The 22,544-nt window shown below is 42.0% G+C and overlaps 2 protein-coding genes across 3 annotated transcripts in view; one reads left to right on the top strand and one right to left on the bottom strand.

Moving 5' to 3' along the window:
- The window catches only part of RNF123 (ring finger protein 123), a 454,378-nt gene that overhangs the window by 59,413 nt on the left and 372,421 nt on the right, over positions 1 to 22,544 (bottom strand). For both annotated transcript variants that reach the window (XM_029599662.1, XM_029599663.1), the window contains exon 36: positions 5,944 to 6,086. In XM_029599662.1, the coding sequence (XP_029455522.1) occupies positions 5,944 to 6,086 (143 nt within the window). The remainder of the gene's footprint in view (positions 1 to 5,943; positions 6,087 to 22,544) is intronic.
- AMIGO3 (adhesion molecule with Ig like domain 3) lies at positions 16,482 to 21,580 on the top strand. Its single transcript, XM_029599664.1, has one exon. The coding sequence runs from the start codon at positions 17,337 to 17,339 to the stop codon at positions 18,840 to 18,842; it is 1,506 nt and encodes a 501-aa protein (XP_029455524.1). The 5' UTR covers positions 16,482 to 17,336; the 3' UTR covers positions 18,843 to 21,580.

Genomic DNA, 22,544 nt, shown 5'->3' with positions numbered 1-22,544 from the left:
AGGAGAAACTTTATAACCCTAAGGAATTGCGAGCATGAGTCGAAGGAGACTAGGTCCTAGTTCGAACTGGGATAAGAATCAGGGACGAAAGCAATGAAACCACTTAGGTCCATTGAGTATAGAATGTCACTGAATATAACCCATAGCAGTTTTGAATTATGAGAAAAATGCATAGTGGGAAGAAACCCCATAGCCCAACCATGAAAAGTTGAAAGGCTGAGGTTATGGAAAATATGCGCAGGGACATATAACAATGTATCAGAATGTCTGTGCGCATGCTGGACAAGAGGGTCTTAAGACTGTGGTGTCCAGAAGTGTTACAGAAGGGATTTATGGCAGTGACAGTAATCCCAGTTAGTAAATGTATAGTGAGTCCTGAAAAAAGTGAGAGCTCCTTGCATGTACTGAAAGTGGTTAGCAGTAGTCTATGCAAGGAAAGTGAATGATGTTACACTCCGCAGAGAAAACAGCATTCACCAACAGTGATGCAAGAGACAGTTCACTTACCGAAGCTGGTGCCAGCGGCAGAGCTTGGGGTTGTAATGTTGACTCACCATAAAGCACATAGAAACATTAAAATAATGTACTTACTGCAGTATGGAGTGATGGTAACCAAAGATACCATTGTACCTGTGACGTCTAAAGAAAGTTGGATTTTCTTAGGTCCAGGATGTGCGGAGAGTAACTATTTTCTGTTAAAAGAAAGAATAGTGCAATTAAAACTCCCCAACCCCCCTCCCTTCTCCCCTCTGCACTTCGTAGCGCCTGGGGGAGTGTACCGGGACTTTGGTACAAGGTGGGGTGGCCGCTCTGATATCTGACCAGATGGGAGACCAGGAGGTGTCCCAATGGAGGATATCATGTAGGCTCCTGCAGGTGTGTGAGCGGTAAGTGGTACCCGCATTTCTGTATGCTGTACAAGGAGACACTGAGACCTGTGGCCAGGCCTCAAGGTGGACTTGTACATGGGGCAATGGTTGCTGAATCTCATGTTTAGCAGATCAGCCAATGCAGCTGGACCTTGGTTGGGAGGGAACCAAGAGTCAGAGCTTTGGTCGGCACAGGGACTTGTTACTGACAAGAGAAGAAGCCCTGCTGCAATCCCAAGAAGATAGAGGGGTTCTCCTGATATTGTGGCTAACATAGCTAACATAGCGATATGTGACACTAATACAGTTCTAAAATGCACATGACCCAGAACTTTTCGAACCACGGTCCGAATGGGAGAACACAACTCTATGGGAATGCCGCCGAAGCGGGTACTTACCATCCGACGTGGATCGCCGCAAGACGAGCCGGTGAAGATTGTTGACTCCGACGGTCTCCGGAGTCCTCGAGGGTAAGGCCGGGGACGTAAACGTCCATCTCGCTCTGAAACCCGGTATGGTGGCACAGGTACAGAGGAGACAGGCCAGGCGTGAGTGGCGTTTAGACTGCTAAGTGTAACAGATGGCCATAGTCCCACACCACTTGACGGTGGGGCACGCCAGGAACAGAGGAGCCCTAACGGAACTCATGTTCCCTTCCCTCGTCCCAGCGGCTCGATGTGTCGTGACGCCAATGCAGAAGCTGTCGGACCTGGATCCGGAAGTTCTGGATCACCAAGGACTGCCAAAACTGTAGGAACAGTGCTGATGGCAGTGGTGATGTCGCTCTGCCCGAGCGTTGTCCAGCCTGGAGAAGGATGGCACCGATGTGCTGGATGGCGTCAGCGGCGGACGATCACGATGTCGGCGATGATGGGTGCCACGGTGCTCGGCCCGGTCTTTCCCCAGCGCCGAGATGGAAGCCCTCGTCGTCCTGGAAGGCGATCGATGACGAACTGTCAGCATGCCTGCTCTGCTCCTGACACAATGGAGTGTCTTAAGCTAATACGGGGCTTAAAAAAGAACCCAAAGCGTGGAGCAATGTGAGGAGGCGAGGGTATTATGTGGCGGTGCTATGTCGGTATTGACGATATTGAAGGCAACCTAAGGGGCTTCGAGGATATCATCAAAATGGGTATGAAAAATCGTCGATGACTGGCCAGGAGAATGATGACAGTGACGGGCACTGACAGCAGTGGCATAGGTATCTTTGAAACGATGTGGAATCGAATAATCGAAAAACATTGCCGTTATTGAAAAAGATACCGGCATCGACTGAGTCGAAGTCGAATCAATAGGGCGTCAAGGACACCGAAGGAAAACGGAGGTGTCGAGGGCATCGATGCATGGAGGCGGGCATTTATGCCGTTTGTGGCATGGCCACGGGCATCAACTATAGGGCCACAGACGTTGACGGTATCGATTTGGACAGACTCAGATTTCCAAGTGTACATGGCATCGGTGCCCCAGACACGTGTGTCGGTGGCATCGATATGGACACGTATGGAATCGATGGCATGGATCTCCCAGTCGATGAATTCCATCCCGGCATCAACGCCAGTCCTGGAATCGGCATGGGCATCGATGCCAGCCATAAGGCTGGCATTGGCATCAACGCCCATCCACGGAATCGAGCCGGCATGGATACCCACCGATGGGACCCACCTGGGCATCGAATTTCACCGATGGGAGCAGCCTGGCATCGACTGCCCTCGATGGATGCATTCTAACATAGATGCCCATGGATGAAACACCTGGGCATCGGTGTCCATCGATGCAAAAGGACCTGGCACCAATGCCATCGACGGACGGCCATCCGGCACCAATGCCATCGACGGACAAGCCATCCGGCACCGATGTCCATCGATGGGGACCATCCGGCACCGATGTCCACTGATGGGGACCATCCGGCATCGATGCCCACCGACGAATCGATGTGGCACCGATGCCCACCGATGGAAAAGGGCTGGACATCGGTGGGGAGGATGGGGCATCGATGGCATCCCCAAAAGGGGGGGTGGCATCGATGAAGTGACCCTGGGATCGTTAAAAAGTGTCTCGGGCAGCGGTGGCGGCGACCCGAGTATGCATGGCAGTGACTAACAGCGTGTGCGTCAATGGCATGCATCCGGGTAGGGACGGCACCGAGGAAGCCCAAGGAAAAAAACAGTGCGTAGGAGGAAAAAGCCTGGTAGCACTGAAAAGCAAAAAACATGGATAAAGGCATCAGGGCACCGTGGGGGGAGGGGCGCTGATGACATATAAAAGCCCAGGGCGGTTTAGGAGGGTCCCGGTGTAGCGATAGGGTATCGACTGCGTGAGGGTACCAGGGAACGAAGGACTTGAAGCTACAGAGGTCCTAAAGTTAAGGAAAAAATCCCTACCCCACTAGCATAAGCAAGCAGAGTGTCACAGAGATACTCGCAAGCTGTTTAAAGCTAACTGAAAAATGGGGAAGGGAAGGCTTCAGTCAGTTAACAGCCTTAAGATAGTGACAGGAACCGACCGAAAAATAAGAATTAGTACTCACCGAGCGTCGTAAAAACGTACGCGGAGGGAGACCTGTGCAGGGAAAAGTGTTTTTTGAAGTGAAAAGTTAAGTGTTTCCATGAGGTAATTAGTTAAAAAATCCTCACAGAGCTCCAACCGCTATGCTGACTGCAGAGCGGAAAAAAGAAGACTGAGGGAGACACCTGTGGCTCACAGGGATAATTGCAGGCTGGGCATGCTCAGTGCACCCAGTGTGCCAGTGTCAGTCAAAGCTTGTTGAAACTTTGACAGAAAAGTTTTCCGTACAGGGCTCCATCCTCGATGTCACCCATTCGTGAGGACTACCATCCTGCTTGTCTTGTGAGAAAGATCAATTATCAGGGATCTGACAGGTATTTGTGACCTGGAGTGGCCTCGTTGGAGACAGAATGCTGGGCTCGATGGACTTTCATTTCATTTCATTTAAAAAATGTATTAATCGCTTAACACAAAAGGCCTAAGCGATATACAGAATGAACATACATAATAAAAACAAGAAAATTAACAAAAACCAAAACAAACAAACATTATAAATTATATAAAATAATAAAAATGCAATAATAACACATCTGAATAAAAATAAACATTTTTACTTCAATACAATAATCATAAACACAGAAGCAAAATGAGAATCGAACAATGCATTACAACCTGAACGCACGGGCAAGGAGAAATTCTTTATAGGATGATTTAAATTTCTTAACATCATCCATAGATCTCAATTCTATAGGGATTGAATTCCATTGAGAGGGTGCCGCAATTGAAAAAGAGGTCTCTCGGGTACTAAACAGACGAGCTTGACGAATAGAAGGAACTTCGAGATTATTCAATTGTGAAGATCTCAGGCATCTCACTGGCTTATATATTCTCAATAAAGCATTAAACCAATGTGACGAGTTGGAGTTACATAGTTTAAAGACAATTAAACCAATTTTAAAGGAAATCCGGTCGCAAACAGGTAACCAATTAAGGTGACAAAGCACTGGTGAAATTCTCTCAAAACGTTTTAGATTGGAAACCAACCGAGCAGCTGAATTTAATAACAACTGAATAGAATGAATTTGACATTTTGGTAACCCAATGTAAAGTCCATTACAGTAATCGATATGCGGAAATATGAGCGCACGAACAACGGTCAAAAAATCCCTCTCATAGAGCAAATGACGTAATCCAACAAGTAAACGCAATTTGAAAAAACCAGTTTTGATAAGCATTCTAATTTGAGGTTTAAAGGATAGGTTGGAGTCCAACAAGAAACTTTGGTCTGACTCAGCATGATATTTCTTATCTTCTCAAGTTTGTACCTGAGACAATGGGGGATGAAATGACTTGCCTAAGGTCACAAGAAGTGGCAGCAGGATTTGAGCCCTGGCTTCCCTGGTTCTCAGCCTGCTTTCATAACCACTAGGCTACTCCTTCACTCCAAATACACAGGAGAAAAAAAGATAGAGACAAATGGGCATTGACATGACAGATGAAAGCTGATGTGGAAAAGTGAAGGCATATGGCATTTGAGGCACAAAAGTAGGCAGATGTGATATAATTTAAATGGGATATATGTAGAGGGAGGATAATTTTATAACATTGCATCTTACTTATGCAGCACCTATTTCTATGTGTTGCACCAATTTTCAAAATGAACTTCTGCACATTAGTTCAATTTGAAAATTATCCTTAAGTATGTGTACAAACTCACCTACACAAATAGTTACACCTGCTCTCTGCAGGATGCATGTGCAAATTTACCTGCATGCTTTTTAAAATCTAAAGTATACATGTAAATCAAAATTTTACTCTAACTCCGTGTGCTTTCCCCCAAAGAATGCATAAAATTATGCATGAAATCAGGTTACATGCATACTTTCACATGCATTAACCCCAGGCAATTCTATAACAAGCCATTTATGTGCATAAAACATGGGTTTATGCTTGTAAATGGCTTGTTATAATATTGCCAGGTTTGTATATGAAAAGTATACATGTAACCCATGTTTTATCTTTTGAAAATTTACCTCTATATGGAGGAACCAATAGATGGTAGAAATAAGAATATCATCCTACTAATGTATAACGCATTTGCAGATCACATTTGGGTATCCATCCTCAGAAATACCAGATGCTAGGAAACAGCTTCAAAAAAGCTATGTAGCTAAAAATGGCCGATCAACATGCAAGTATGCTGAAAGATTATTGAAACTGAGGGTGAATTTAATTGTACGATACAAATATGACAACGCACCTTGCAGAGATCTCACAGGCAAACTTTTTACCGCAAGGGCAATAGACAAAACAAGAAGATATGCTCTCAGGTTGAGGGAAAATAGATTTCGGAAGAAGGGATTCTTTACTCAAATAGTGGTGAAATTCTGGAACATTTTATGAATGGAGATCATCATTATTATAACACTAAGCTTTAAAAGAAACAAAACTGGAATATGCTTTTGAAAAATTCCTGAGACATTTTTAAAAATAAAATTAAAAAAAAGAGAGCTTCCAGGTCTTCAATCAAATCCTGGTTCCCAACTCCAGCAACTTATGAACAACTTACAGGCTTGCAGTGAGAAATGCCTCTTCTCTGTGGAAGAAAGGCCAGTCCCCAGGGTCGATGACTCAGCCTGGCCAAGGAGGTACTGGATGGATCGGAGCTGGAAGCTGGGGTCCGCCAGCAGCACAGCAGTAGCTCGCTCAGACCTGCGGAGGCAAGAAGGACAGGACACTGCTGTCAGTAGCTGCAAGCCACGCGGAGCACAAAAACTAAAGAGTGGACATCAGGCCTCTTTTGGATTTATTACCCATCACTTAACCTTATACAGTTTACAGGAAATAATTTACAGCACGGGTATATTATTTCATCTGTTGAAGAAAATGTGTGTCATGAATTTGGCTCACTTTCCTCAATACAATAACATGACTGCAGGATCAACAATAGCATAATGCCTCACTTGAACCAACATTTCACAAAATACAGACCAATTGATCTGATTTTATTTAAGAAATAAAAGAAAACGCATCTCCCTTTCATAAGTCTATATAGGAAACATCACTAATCATTTAGTACCAAATAAAAATAATCCTAGGCTTTTACATTCTTTATGCTGCCATCCCCAGGAGCAGAGACACATGAGAGAGACTCACTAGATCCAATTGGTTCATATTAGTTTTGATGTTCAGTGATAGCACACTTATCAGCCTAACCTTCAAACCTATCCATTTGCACGCATAAGTGGACATGCAAAGATTAATGTTAGCAAGGGCGGCGTTAACCGGACTGTGGGCAGCCTGCCGCCCTGATCAGGAGTAGCTTTTGTACATCCCATTGGTCCTGAGTCCATCTGGCTACACGCTAGGAAATGGAGAAATTATTACTTAATAATTTTGTTTTCCTTAGTGTAGTCAGAGGGACTCAGCATCCCACCCAGTGCTGCTCAAGAAGGAGTGGATATCGATTCCCGGGTAAGCTGTCATCCCAGTCCCTAGATCAGGGCATCTATAATCTTACTGGGGTTCAGTGTTTGTTTGGTTGGGTACAGTTATGGCTATCTGTTTTTAATCAAGTTTTTTTTTCAATAATATGTCCATAGTGGCTTTTAAAGAGAATACTGAAGGGCTGAGGTCACTGCAGGGATGTATCTAGGGTAACGTCAGCTTTGGAACCTGTCTCGGTCTCCGTCTGTTGGCAGGGGAACATAACACATTTGTCCTGAGTCCCATCTGTCTACACTAAGGAAAACGAAATGATCAGGTAAGTAATTTCTCCAAAACTTTTGATTTGGTTTGCATTCTTTCTATGTGGTAGAAGGCAGCAGATTGTGATGGAGGATAGGTGTTCTGCATGGCAGTTTCTTGTTTCTCATGTGCCTGAAGGGTTGTCGCTTTCCTCTTCCCTTTTCAATATTTATACCCTATAGGCCACATTTTTCAGTTGCTAGGAATAGTGTGCCACATTTATGCTGATGACCTGCAATTTTATCTGTGCAGCAGTTTCAAGCATGTATGGAGGCAGTTCAGAACTGGCTGGGTCAGACAATGTTGATTTGGAAAGTAAATAAAACAGTGGTACTCTATAAGAATAGACAAAGCTTGGACTTTGATATGGGGAAGGTTCAATTTAAAGGTCATGTTCTTCCTATTGCTACAGAGGCACAAAATTTAGGCATGCTTGGAAAGAGATCTAGGCTTCATAATGGATAATATATTTAAATTGTCGGTCCAGTGTGCTGTGGTGATCAAAAAAACAAACGGAACGTTAGGAATTATAAAGAAGGGAATGGAAAATAAAACGGAGGATGTCATAATGCCTCTGTATTACTCCATGTTGAGATCGCACCTTAAATCCTTTGTGCAGTTCTGGTCACCACATCTCAAAAAGGATATTGCTGCACTGGACAAAGTGCAGAGTAGGACGACCAAAATGATAAGGGGCATGGAACAGCTGCCCTATGAGGAAAGGCTAAAGAAGTTAGGGCTGTTCAGTTTGGAGAAGAGGCGACTGAGGAGGGATATAATAGAAGTCTACAAAATCATGAAAGGACTTGAACAGGTTAATATAAATCAGTTATTTACTCTCTCAGATAATAGAAGGACCAGGGGGCACTCCATGAAGTTAACAAGTAGCTCAATTATAACAAATCGAAGAAAATTATTTTTCATTCAGTGCATAGTTAAGCTCTGGAATTCATTGCCAGAGGATATGGTTACAGCAGTTAGTGTAACTGGGTTTAAAAAGGGTTTGGATAAGTTCCTAGAGGAAAAATCCATAAACTGCTATTATGGTAATTAATAAGCAATAGTAGCTTGTGATCTATCTAATGTTTGGGTTCTTGTCAGGTACTTGTGACTTGGATTGGTCACTGTTGGAAACAAGATACAGGGCTTCATGGACCCTTGGTCTGACCCAGTATGGCATATCTTATGTTCTTATCTAATAAATTATGCAGCCTAGTTTTATGATGCCTTGTTTGTTTCTTTCATACTGAAATTTTCCCATGGATACTGAAAACATTTGTTATGTGAATTATTGTTTATGGAAATCACAATTATAAGTACCAGGAGAGCAAACGCTACTTTCAGCAACACAAAGCATGCAATAACAATAATTAGGGAATGATTACTCACTCTTTCAAACAGTACTAGGACTAAGGAACATGCCTTGAAACTAACAGGTAGCAGATTTAAAACCAGTTGGAGAAAGTATTTTTTTCACTCAACACACGAACTGTGGAATTTGTTGCCAGAGGATATAGAAACATAGAAATGATGGCAGAAAAGGACCAAACTGTCCATCCAGTCTGCCCAGCAAGCTTATGGTAGTATCTGCTGCGCCATACAAGTCACCCCTATAATTATCAGTTTCCCAGACCGTCAAAGTCAGGACCCTTGTTGGTAGCTGTTTGAGTCCAATTCCCCCGTTATCTCTTGCTGTTGAAGCAGAGCAATGTTGGAGTTGCATTGCTGTTGAAGCAGAGCAATGTTGGAGTTGCATCAAAAGTGTCAGGCTTATTGGTTAGGATTAGAAACTGCCACACCAGCAAGTTACTCCCATGCACTCCCTTTCTTCATTTCTATCTCTAGCCTTTAGGGATCCACAGCTTTTATCCCATGCCCCTTTGAAATCTTTCACTGTTTTTATCTTCACCACCTCCTCCAGAAGGGCATTCCAGGCATCCACCACCCTCTCCATGAAGAAATATTTCCTGACGTTGGTTCTGAGTCATCCTCCCTGGAGTTTCATTTCGTGACCCCTAAATTCTACTGATTTCTTTCCAATGGAAAAGGTTTGTTATTGATTGTGCATCATTAAAACCTTTCATGTATCTGAAGGTCTGTATCCTAACTCCCCTGCACCTCCTCTCCTCCAGGGTATACATATTTAGGTCTTTCAACCTCTCCTCGTAAGTCATTTGATGAAGACCTGTCACCATTTTGGTCACCCTCCTCTGGACCGCCTCCATCCTATCTCTGTCTCTTTTGAGATGCGGTCTCCAGATCTGAATGCAGTACTCCAGGTGAGGCCTCACCAAGGCCCTGTACAAGGGGATCATCACTACCTTTCTCTTACTAGATATCTCTCTCTCTATGCAGCCCAGCATTCTTCTGGCTTTAGCTATCACCTTGTCACATTGTTTCGCCATCTTCAGATTGCTAGACACTATCTCCCCAAGGTCCCTCTCTTGCTCCATGCACAACAGCCCTTCACCCCCTCCCCCATTACATATAGCATTTTTTGGATTATTGCACCCCAGATGGATGATTCTGCACTTCCTGGCATTGCATCTCAGCTGCCCTATTTTGACCACTGTTCAAGCTTCCTTAAATCACGTCTCATTCTCTCTATTCCTTCCGGCATGTCCACTCTGTTGCAGATCTTAGTATCATCTGCAAATAGACAAACTTTACCTTCTATCCTTTCTGCAATGTCACTCTCAAAGATATTGAACAGAACCGGTCCCAACATCGATCCTTGTGGCACTCCGCTTAACACTGTTCTCTCTTCAGAGTAGTTTCCATTTACCATTACATGCTGTCTTCTATCAGTTTATAATCCACACCACCACCTTGGTGCTCACTCCCAAGCTTCTCATTTTATTCACAAGCCTCCTATGTGGGACCATATCAAAAGCTTTGCTGAAATCCAAGTAGTGCTCTTACTCGTTCCAATTCTTTAGTCACCCAATCAAAAAAATAAATCAGATTTGTCTGACAGGATCTTCCTCTAGTGAATCCATGCTGCCTAGTTCACTGTAAATAGTTCACACTATCGCATGCGGCCGGGCCTCTTCTAAAATACGCGCAGCTCATGCAAGGTCTGGCCATGTGCATAACCCACCTTTTTTTTTACGCATTGGTGGGGGGGGGGGGGGGGTTTAAAATCCGGCCAAAAGAGTTCCACAATACTAGAGCCCAATAAGAAAAGCAGAACATCTAGTAAATTCTAGTCTAATTTGAAAAGGTACAATGATACTGCGATTGATCTCTGTGAAACAGTTATAAAACCAAAGTATTTTAAACTTGAAGCAACAAAATTGGAAGCCAGTGGAGTTTTTCCAAAGTGAAGGAAACATGATTATATTTCTTTATATTTAAAAATTCATCAGGCCACCATATTCTGTAACAACTGAAACCATTTAACAAAAGTAATTAGCAGGCCGATATAAAAAATGTTACAGTAATTCAACTGTGAGAAAACAAGTTCGTGAACTTAAATTCGAAGATCATGCTCTTCGAGAAAAGGTCTTAGATGAATGGAACGTATGTAACACAATAATCAAATATTTGAAATCAAATTAATTTGAACACCTAGGGACATTACCACTTCCTTTAGAGGTGTATCAATTCCATTAATATGAAGTGGGAAACAATGTTCCTACCTATCCATGTTGTGTCTGATTTTTCAGGGTTAAATTTAAGTTTATGAGTTGAAAGCCACTGCGCCATATAATCTAAACATTTACTCAAGTTGATCAAACTCTCCATGGATCCAGCTTTCCCATAAGTAGCTACCTGGATGTCATTTGTATTAAAAAGTGGCAAGGGAGTAATAAAAAGATTACATAACAAAGAGGAAAGGACAGATCCTTGAGGAACTCCACAAGGTAGAGTTTAGAATATGAAACATTAGTGTCCCTATCTAACTTGAAATGAATGATCAGTCAAGAATCACAAACCAGGATAAAGCTGTATCTATAGAACCAAGTTCTGCTAACCAAATTAACAACAAACTATGTTCAACAAGATCAAATGCCACACTCAATCACTAAATATTATTAATGTATCATATCCATTGTCTGACTTTACTCTGATTTCATTTAATAAAAGTTGTGAGTGCAGATTTGGTACTATGACCAGGGCAAAAACCTGACAGATGAAATGCATTGTTTTTTCCCCCCCAAAAAATTATGAACTTGATAAAATACTTTTTCATTAATTTTACAACAAATGATAAATTGGAGACTAGATGATAAGATTTAATATCTATAGGATTACAGTTTTGTTTCTTTTAGCAGTGGGTATACTCTGACTTTTTTAAAACGAAACAATAAAAGAACCTTGAGATAGGCTAGAATTCATTAAAACTAGAAGCAGTTGAATTAGTTTTAAATCTATTTTCTTTATTTATTTTTACTAATTCTGTAGGGTCAAGTGCTAAAGAATCAGCGTTCATTAAAGATAATGCCTTGTCCAACCCTACAGCAGAAATTTCCTTAAATATGGAAAATTTACTAAAAAGGACTAAACAACCAATATTTCGTTGTATATCATTATGATCCTGCGAGTTGCCACATGATGTTGGGGGAAAGTCATTACGTATTTCAGTTATTTTGTTCACAAAACAAAAGCAAACATTTGCTGTTAGAGTTGTAGTAATAGATAGATCCCTCAGTAGGCTTATTTGAAAACTGAGTAACAAGTTTGAATAGCTGTTTAGGTTTATTTTCGGCCAGCTGCATTTGTCATGCTAAATATTGTTTTTTTGCCTAATACTACTTGAATATTGATCTAATTTAGCTTTATCAATCATTTTTTTCCCTCAATGGACTTATTCTTCCTCCATATACATTTTGTCTGTTGAACCTGTCTTAAGTGTTCTAAGACCAGCATGATAAGCTTTACTTCTAGCTTTTTTCCTAATCTGTTTTAATGGAATTACTTTATTAAAAACAGAAGAAAGCACATTATTTAAAATATCAACTTGACATACATCCAATCCCCGGGCTGAAGAATGGAAGAACTGTCTAAAGGGAATTCATCTTGAACTTTTCCAGAAATGGCAGTTTATTCTGTTTTTGTAAATCTACAAGTGTCTCAACTCACCCGTTTTCTTGGAAGTTAGGAAGTATCAGGAGTAGATAAGAACATAAGAAGTTCCATGCTGGGTCAGACCAAAGGCTGTCGAGCCCAGCATTCTGTCTGACAATGGCCAATCCCTAAAAGTAGATTCAGTTTCTTGCTGCTCACTCCCTTTGACAAGTGGTGGGGCTCCCTGAGTCACCCGGTTAATAACTATTTATGTACTTTTCTTCCACAAACTTGTTCAAACCCCTTTTAAACTCAGCTATGCTAGTTGCATTGACCACATCCTCAGGCAACAAATTGCACAGCTTGATGGTTAGTTGAGAGAAAAAAATTATTTCCTCCAATTTGTTGTAAATCTGCTACCTGTTAGCTTCAGTGAGTGTCACTAGTCCTAGTGTTATTTGAAAGGGTAAACAGATGTCCCCTATTTACCTGATCTATTCCATTCATGATTTTGTAGACCTCAGTCATATCCCCCTCAATCGTGTCTTCTACAAATATAATCACTGTCCATGATCCAGAGAAGATACAAGTTCTATGACCTTCTAGTAAAAGAGTGACACCAGTTGGGCAGACTGAGAGGTCTGAATTGAAGACCGATAAGTGCTGAGCCACAGGGTGGTGAGAGAAATGTAGGCAGTAGCCATACTCCACAATTTTTAGGATCCACTAGCCCTTAAGTGATCTTCAACTATTCTGCATGAAAGGACTTCATCCTTCTCCCACTGGGGGTGGGGCAGGGAGTTGGGCTTGGGAGATCCAGATTTCACCGTTGGTTGCTGTGGTACCTTTTGCTTGATGCCTTTCCCTCTGGGTAGAAGGCTGCTGTTGCTGCAGAATAGGAGTGGCCTGATGATATTGATAAGAACAAAAGAGGGTGTCTCTGAAAGAATAAACATCTGTAAGAGAAGTACTGACGTCTGGAAGGTGGAGGTTGGTCCCCTCCCCCAGCTGACAAAGATTGGAGATGATGTGATGCTCCTTGATCTGAGCTATTATATTGTATACTGTTAAATTTCATAGAAATATTTTGTCCATGTATATTTTTTGTTAAAGGTCTATGTAGCTTTGTATTGTTACATCTTGGTTGTCATTGTTGAGCTGTATTCAAAGTGTGTCATCTCATGTGGTTAGATTCATCATTGTATAGTTAAAAAGTAAAATGTTTTATGATGCTAATAGTGTGAGACATTGTTTCAATTTTCTCAAGGGATTATCAGAGTAATTTTGTATTAGGTTTAAGTAGTTCCTTATTGTTAGAATATCTACAGTCCTCATTTTAATTTGTGTGTATATATATGAATAAAGATTTGCTGTAATAAATTACTGTTTAATTTGCATTGTAGCTGCTTAATCCCATAAGTGCTTTTGTCCTACTCTTTTGGAGTGTATTTTTTTGCTATATTATATATACATATATATACACACACACATATATACATACACACACACACTATAGCAAAACCCTCACAGCCTGAAGGAAGAAATGCAGACAACAGAAATATGCACAGGAGAGATCTTTTATATGTTCTGAATATGGGAAACACTAGAAAATGTAACAAAGGGAAGAAACTGCATTTAGCTATGGCATACAAGAAAAGCTTTCTTAATAAAGCAAACCCATACTGATGAGAGACCATCGTCATGCTCTGGTTGTGACAAAAGTTTAAATCGGAAAGCAAATTTCAAAAGAAACCCAAAATTCCACTGAGCAGTAAGATCAATTTTAAGTAGAGAATGTAATAAAAGCTTATGACATAGAAAGTATACTGTTGACAGACCATTCTCTCTTGTACTTGACAAGTGGCAAGTGCTTCAAAAGGAAGACAGATAGATTTGTCCCATGCCACGCTGCCTTGATGCTATCTCCTTATCCTATACCTTAGGAGACTTTCTTCCACTCAACTTTGCATCTTAAGGGTCTTACTGCCACTCTACCTTGTCATATCCCAGATTCTACATCTTGGGTTCTTGCCACTGTGGAGGGCTGCTTGAATCTCTCATGGTGCCTTGGTGTGTTGATGCCACTCTTTGTGCTACTTTGTCTCTGTATTGGTTCCTTGGGGTTTTTCCTGCCACCTTTTTTGCTTTGCTTCCTCCTTCATGGTGTCTTAGGATGTTGATGCCATTCTGCTTCTCGAACTGCCTTTGAAAGCTTGGCTTTTTGAAAGCTTGGAGTGTTCCTTCCAATCTTGCTGCTTCTTTGCTCCTCTTATGATGCCTTGGAGAACTCCTGCCATTGCTGGTACCTCTTTGCCCTTATACAGTGCCTAAGGCTATTCATGCCATGTTTGGTGCCACTTTGCCACAGTTTAGATGCCTTGGCATTCTTGCCCCCTTCTGATGTCTTCCCACAATTTTCATTAGTACTGATAATAAAACCCCAATTTTGGAGCCCAAAATAAGATGCAGTACATCCACATAATAGTAAACAAATTAACAAAACAAAACAAATAATCCAGCTTTTTTTTGTTTGAAACGAACCAAATTATGGTGATCTATGAAAAATTAACCAAAATGAAAATTTTGCCTCTGCACATACCTAATAGATGTCCCATTCCCTCTTTCTACATTAACCTAGAGTGCCTCCTGCTTACTTCATAAGCCCTGCAGTTCTGTTGCTTTAATATTATCTTTAATATATAGTACTACTCCTCCCACTTGTCTTCCTACTCTACCATCCCTGAATACATTGTAACCTAGTATAAATATATCCCAGTTATGTCTCTCTGTGAATACACAATTTATTTCTGTAAATGTCTAATTATATTTCAGACAAATATTTTCCATGATGCTGACCACTGGAGAATTTTCTTAAATGATAAAAATGAGGTAGCACCAGAACTTTGTTCTGCTACTTTAAATGCATCTCCACAGGGCTGGGAGGTAGAACATGGCTGCAGTTAGGTATCCCGTGGCTTTGTGGCATGCCCCAACTGTGTTTTCTGACAAACATTTTCCTTTTCTTATTGCTTTCTTGGTTCTCTCTTTAATAGGGAGCTGGTACTATTATGTTGTGATTGCCTTTTTTTCTATTTGGAGTAATTCCAGAGTACACTATGCAATTAACTATGGACCGATGTATTACTATCAAGCATACTGTTTCTTATTCTGTATACAGCAAAATATTCTAAGTATAAACAAAATATAATGGGCAGAGTTAGGTGAGGAGAAGAAAATTATGCAAGGAGATTGTATAATCAATCTCCCTGTGTCATTCCTGGTACATAATTTTGTGCCTGCTCTATGCAGATACAAAAATGTGTGTATTTAGCTCACGTCTTTTCAATCGTAGCTCAATGTGAATTAAATTCAGGTACAGCAAATATTTTATTCTGTCCTCAGAGGGCTCATAATATGTTTGTACTTGAGGTAATGGAGGGCGAAGTGTCTTACCCAAGGTCAGAAGGAGCAGCAGTGGGATTTGAATCACTGTACCTGTGCCAGCCATATTTTCAAAGGCAACTGAGCTTGCAACCCTGTGAGCACAAAATATATAAAAGTTCCCAGACTGCAGCCTCTCAAGAGATAAAATAACAGCCCTCTTAAACATACCAAAATATAATACAGTATGAATGGCTAAAGAGAGACTTCGGGGGAGGAAAGTCTTTAAAAAGGAGATGATGATAATAAAAAGGTACTAAACTGAAGCTTGGATTTTAAAAAAAAGCAAGGAATAAGAAAAAGCAAGCAGGAGCAGAACTAAGGAGCAGATAACTAGTTCATTAAAAATACAAACTTAAGTACTACCGTCTTCAAACTCCCCAAGAGAGAAAACAAATCAATGGATGATAGGATGACTGCGCAGGTCAACCATTCATTTATGAGGCCCTCTAGATGTCCAGTATTCTGAATGGATTTAGGATGCAAAATTACAATTTTTTTTATAGCTAGAGGACCTATTTAGCCATATAAAGAAAGGAAAGGATTTTGCTGTTCCACAAACTCTAGTGAAGATATTTTCCTGCCGGTAGTTTTCTGCTGATCTTTTCCCTTGCTTTCTGTTCTCCTACTTCCCTTCAATCTGAGTCAGTAAGTGCAAGTATGTCTGTTTCTTTCTCTAGACTCAGCATGTTGGTATAGGACTACTCTACCCACTAGTGGTACAATAAAAGCACCGCAATCATTAAAAAAAAAAGAAAAAAAAAAGAAAGTTATATAATACTAATTCTCTGAGGCTGAGACTCCTCCCTGTCCCCTGCCACATGGACCAATTGGCAGACTGTGCTGGGGGGGGGGGGGGGGAGAAATAGGAGAGGAGAGAACCTGCCTTCAGTGCTCACAGATCGCCCGTAAATGCAGACTGAAAGAGAGAGAACAGCTAAGTGCTGGGATGAGAGAAATAAGAGCTGCAGACAGAGCCAGCAGCAGCCAGAGGTGTGCTTACAGGCTATGTGCTCAAGAGGTATTTCCTCTCCAAACACTTCACCTGCGCTTGCTCATCGAAATGGGATTCTGCTTCTCATCTGCTGTTGAAGTTTCTCGCTCAAGTTCAGCACCACAACTTTTCTGGATTACAAAAAGATGTTGATCTCTGTGTATGCCTGGATGCTACAATGGGACGTGCCCCGGACCTTAGAATCTAGTGATCATGACCTGAATCCGCAGATGTCACTGACAGCTGAAGCTCCAGTTCAGGGATGTGCTGAGCTAGTAAACATATTTCCCTCAGCAATTCTACGCATTCCTGACAATGGATGGTGCTGCTCTGTTTCACCATCCTTTCCATGTATCTGACTCCCTCGCTCACTGACGGCACTGCTGCTACTGACATATCATAAAGGTACCAGTTTAAGACACTTGAAAAGCTCTGTATTTTTGTTTTAATTTGTTGTTTCTTAGTCTTGGATCTCTTATTTAAAGTCCTCTTCTACCTGCATGTTTAAAGTGATTTCAGATAAGTGTCTAATGACACAGTCTTTACTGATTTTTGCCTAAAAAAGTGGGAATCCTAAATCAGTCACCAAAAGACATTGGATTTACAATATACTTTGGGCCAGTAATTCTGAACCACCTTCATCTTAAAGCTTAAAATAACTGATTAGCTAATTTTGAACTTACAACTGTAGTTCCACTGCTTAATGCTGTTGATTAAAAAAGCTTCAAATTCTGCAGTTCCTTCATCTCAAAGAAGAGAACTTCTACATAATGCATAAGTTGTTACCTGACCAACTTGTTTGGATGTGGCTGAGAAAGCTGTTGATGCTTGTAGAATTGTTTGCTCTAGCCAACACATCCTCACACACTCATAGCTGCCCCAGCGTCTGTATATGTGCCTCTGACCTCCTAAGCTGTGTTAACCAGAGTCTTCAGCAGGTGCCCGCGGTTCTGCCTCCCACAGTTGTCATATTGGACATCAGCCATAATAATCTTTGCCTGCTCCACAATAACTGGCTGTCAGCCTTGCCCCGTCTCCTGGATCTCCGCATCAGCCACAACCAGATTAAAAATCTTTCTGCAAAAGCGCTCCACAATGCCACACAACTTAAACACCTAGACTTGTCTTCAAATCATCTGGAAACCATTAAAAAACACTTCTTTGAGCAGCTTGTAAGTCTGGAAGAGCTTCTGCTTTACAACAACAACATCATGCATGTGGATGGCCATGCTTTCACCCACCTAAGCAGCATACGCAAAATCTACTTAAGCTGTAATCTGTTGACAAGTTTTTCTTTTAGCTCCATGCAAAACTTCAGCCACCCTCACCTGAGGACCTTGGATCTTTCATCCAATAACTTCTCCCTTATTCCCACTGAAGAAGTCATGGCCTTGCCTGCATACCTCAAAAATGGCTTGTACCTCCATAACAACCCTCTGACCTGCGACTGCAGCCTTTACAATATGTTTCTACATTGGGCAGATTGTGGCTTCAGCTCAGTCGAAGATTTCAAAGAGGATCACACTTGCCTGGTCTTAGGGAAGCCTCGTGCCTTTGTTAAGGTCTTAAACAGACATAATAATTTTGAAAACTGCCCTTTGACCAATGGGGTTTTTTCAGAATTGCATCTCAGAGTACTTGTAGGAAAATCTCTCATCATTCCTTGTAATTCTAGCCTGCATGAAGAATCTATTAATTACGTATGGATCTCTTCCAGATACGAATTTATCAAATATCCCGGGAACAATAATCAGAGTCTTAAGATTCACAGTAATGGAAGCTTAGAGATCAAGGAGGCCCAGCCGTGGAACTCTGGGATTTATCTATGTATAGCCATTAATAAGCGCTTAAATCACAACACAACATATGAAGTAAATGTAACAGTTCATTATCCCAAGTATGAAGGAGAGCCATTCAAAACTGGCCTCACCACACTCCTGGGATGTGTGGTCAGTTTGATCCTAGTCCTCATGTACTTGTACCTCACGCCATGCTGCTGTTGCAACTGTCGGAAGAAGTCAGCAACACCCAGCCCACCCTATGAATGCAGTGCTAAGTCCTCTATTCTTAGCACCACTCCACCAGCCACTGATGGACCTAATCGTAAGACCAGCTCTAATAAGCATGTGGTGTTTCTAGAACCTATCAAGGAGGTTCAAAATGGCAAAATCAAGCAGGTTGACCCCAATGCTAAAAATCCCAAGGTTCTGCAGCCCAAACCTGATTCTGAATCCATCAGCTCTGTTTTCTCTGATTTACCCATCATGTCATTATAGCAGGCCATGAATACATCTTCAGGCCCATTAACACTGTATTTACTGCACAACTACTAAAGAGCAAAATCCTTTGCAGCATAATTAGTAATGTGATTAAGGGTCAGTCAACTAAACTAAAGAAGGAAAGGGAAACCAAAGTGCTGGTATGGGAACTGAAAGGAGCTATAATTATGAGTAATTATTCTAGGACAAAGGATTATAATATGTTCTGTAAGTCTATAAGCTATTTCTCTCCAAGGTCGCATTAAAGCAAAGAACAATTAAGAGCGAGAAAGCAGACAAAATTTATTAGAACATTTGTTATTCTTTTATAAGGACTTAATTTCAGTTATTTATCCTAACAGGATGCAAATCTTGCTGCCAGCAGATCGGAGTTTTCTTTGATAAAGCCTGCAGTTTAGGATACATTAGAAGGGGATACTAACGTAACTTATAGAATTCCTGCACCCCAGGGGTTCTCAACCCAGTCCTTGGGGCACATCTTCTAACCTGTCAGGTTTTCAAGATCGCCACAATAAACATGCATGATAGATTTGCGTACAATGGAAACAGTACATGCAGATCTATCACATGCATATTCATTGTGGAGATCCTGAAAACCTGACTCGCTAGGTGTGCCCCAAGGGCTGGCTTGAGAACCACTGCTCTTACACTACTGGTCTGCTACTAGTGAAAGAGAATTTATTCAGCTCAGCACTTCTCCATCCTTTCCCAAAGGGACATTCATTTATTAAAAGTGTTTTATTGAGACCCCTCAAAATTCTTCCAGGCCTTCCTCTTGAAGTGCTTAAATACAGTGCTGAAACCCCTTCCCAGCAGTGCACTTAGAAAAAGAAAGAGCTGTAGAAGATCCTCTTTCTCTCAGAAGAGGAGGTTTTGTATGACTGATTTCAGCTCAGCTTTTTAGTTGGTGTTTCTTCCCATAACTCTTAGAGCTCTAAGGATATCTAAACAAGGGAACTATGAAGCTCCAAAATCAAATAGCCAATAATATGTCAGTGTAATTTATTTTTGTTGGTGCAATGGAAACAAAACAGCCACAAACATTATAGTTGGCATGGAAAAAGTGGCTGTTTTGTTTTTGTGACACACTGTGTTTCAATCTGAACCCTCCCTTACTGATGCCTGTACTCCTAGACGCACGGAGACAGCGCCTCTGCTTTATAGAGCTTACAATCTATTCAAGATACACAGTACGCAAAATAAGAAGTTTTCAGGAAATGTATATATTGCCATGACATTGGTTAACAAAGAGAAGACTAAGAGCGGGAAGATCTGCATGATCAAGACATTACAGAATATAGAACTAGAATTTATAAGAAAGGACATAACTGTTCAGCATCCCGTAGCAGAGGCTCTATGATTAAGACAGTTTCAGAGACACAGGAAAGGGATCGATGAACTTACTAACATCTGATTGGCTTTTAATAGCATGGCAATATCTTTTTTTTTTCAAGAATTAATTCTAATTACATGTCCACTCAGAAGCACCTTAATGGAAGGTCTCCTGTATTATACTGCTGCTCTGCAGGCCACGAGTGCACGAAGCGCTGAGCGACTGCAGAAGGAGACCTCTACAAGTCTCGTTTTTCCTGTTAGCAGAACCCGATCTGTGGTGGTGGTACATCACATTTCACTTGCTATTATTTTGTAATGGGTGAATTTTTCTTGAGAGTCGTCCTCCCCATAGATGCACCGGGCCCAGTTTTGAATAGCCTGCATTGTTTACCATGCATGTGACTGCTTTTCTGCCCGCAGCCACTTTTCAAGGGGTAAACCTCCCGCATCATTTCCCTTTAAACATTAAGCAGCTGCCTGAACTTCAGATGTTGAGCCAGAGCCACGTTTTTCCTGTTAGCAGAACCCGATCTGTGGTGGTGGTACATCACATTTCACTTGCTATTATTTTGTAATGGGTGAATTTTTCTTGAGAGTCGTCCTCCCCATTGATGCACCGGGCCCCAGTTTTGAATAGCCTGCATTGTTTACCATGCATGTGACTGCTTTTCTGCCCGCAGCCACTTTTCAAGGGGTAAACCTCCCGCATCATTTCCCTTTAAACATTAAGCAGCTGCCGCACCCGCATACCTGCTGAGGGGGCGGGAGAGGGAGCAAAACTGAAAATCTCAATGCATGCACACCTTTTTACTGACCCAACCTAAACACCCCCAAGAAATGCCTTTCTGAACCCGGCTAAACATTCATGCGAAGGTGAGAGCCCACAGGTTCCTTTTAGTGGGGGCAAAGGAGGTGGCAATTCTCAGCAGGCCCATCTATCCTCATTGGAGGCAATAATCCAAATGGCCCCCAGTGGTGCAAACTCTGGGATCACTTTTATACTTGGTGTTTGCACACAGCCTTCACTTTCATTATTGCTCTCTGGAAAAATTACCCACAGAGACTGCTCCTGCCTTCTCTGGGGGTAAGTTTTCTGTCAGGAAATGGGATTATGCAAAACTACAGGCGTTGTTCCGATTTCTGCACCCTGCATGTCACTCCACACACACTTTTACCTACCGACAGGCTAGATAATGAAGAGTCCCTGATTTCCAAAGGTAAAGTGCTATTTTACCGACTGAAAGGGTTTTCGTTATTGCTGTGTCTTGCATTATGCCACTGTTGTTTTTCCCCCATGGGCTACCCTTTGTATAAATCTGAGGCCTTTTCATTGTGGAGCTGTGATCTGCATGAAGAGGAGGTAATGCCATATATTGTTTGAAATAAAATTACCACAGCCACTTTTGCTAACAGTGGTGACTTGCTTTGTTCACAAATAAAAACGTGTCTTCAACTTAAACACAATAGGTTACTCATTTTATGTTAAGCAGATTTTTAGCATTGGTGATACTAGTTTGTTCACACTGGAAAATGTAGCCCTGAAATTAGGTACAAGTACAGCATAGGTAGCATAAGTACAAGTTTCCAGTACAGGAATAGATACAACATGGACAGCCGCAGTGCAAGCTTCCGTGTCACACACACACACACTTCCCCACCACAGGATAGGAACAGCATGAGCAGCAGGAGAGCAAGCTTCCCTCATACACACTGCTCCACCAGAGAACAGGTACAGCACGGGCAGCAGGAGAGCAAGCTTCCCTCATACACACTGCTCCACCAGAGAACAGGTACAGCACGGGCAGCAGGAGAGCAAGCTTCCCTCACACACTGCTCTCCAGCAGAGAACAGGAACAGCACAGGCAGCAGCAGAGCATTCTTCCCTCACACACACACACACAGTGCTCCTTCACAGAACATGTACAGCATGGGCAGTAGCAAAGCCAGCTTCCCTCACACACACTGCTCCACCAGAGAACAGTTACAGCACGGGCAGCAGGAGAGCATTCTTCCCTCACACACACAGTGCTCCATTACGAAACAGGTACAGCACAGGCAGCAGCAGAGCAAGCATCCCTCACACACGCTGCCTCACCAGAAAACAGGTGCAGCATGGGCAGCAGCAATGCTCCACCACAGAACAGGTACAGCACAGGCAGCAGCAGAGCAAGCTTCCCTCACACACAAAGTGCTCCTCCACAGAACATGTATAGCACGGGCAGTAGCAGAGCATGCATCCCTCACACACATGCTGCCTCACCAAAAAACAGGTGCAGCACAGAACAATGATGGAGAACTCCAGTCCTCAAGTGCCACAAATAGGCCAGGTTCAGGATATCTACAATGAATATGCATGAGAAAGAT

Source organism: Rhinatrema bivittatum, chromosome 4 (genome assembly GCF_901001135.1).
Source record: "Rhinatrema bivittatum chromosome 4, aRhiBiv1.1, whole genome shotgun sequence".
Taxonomy (NCBI): Eukaryota; Metazoa; Chordata; class Amphibia; order Gymnophiona; family Rhinatrematidae; genus Rhinatrema; species Rhinatrema bivittatum.
Note: the sequence above shows the minus strand (reverse complement) of the source record. Positions and strands in the feature narration are given on the sequence as shown.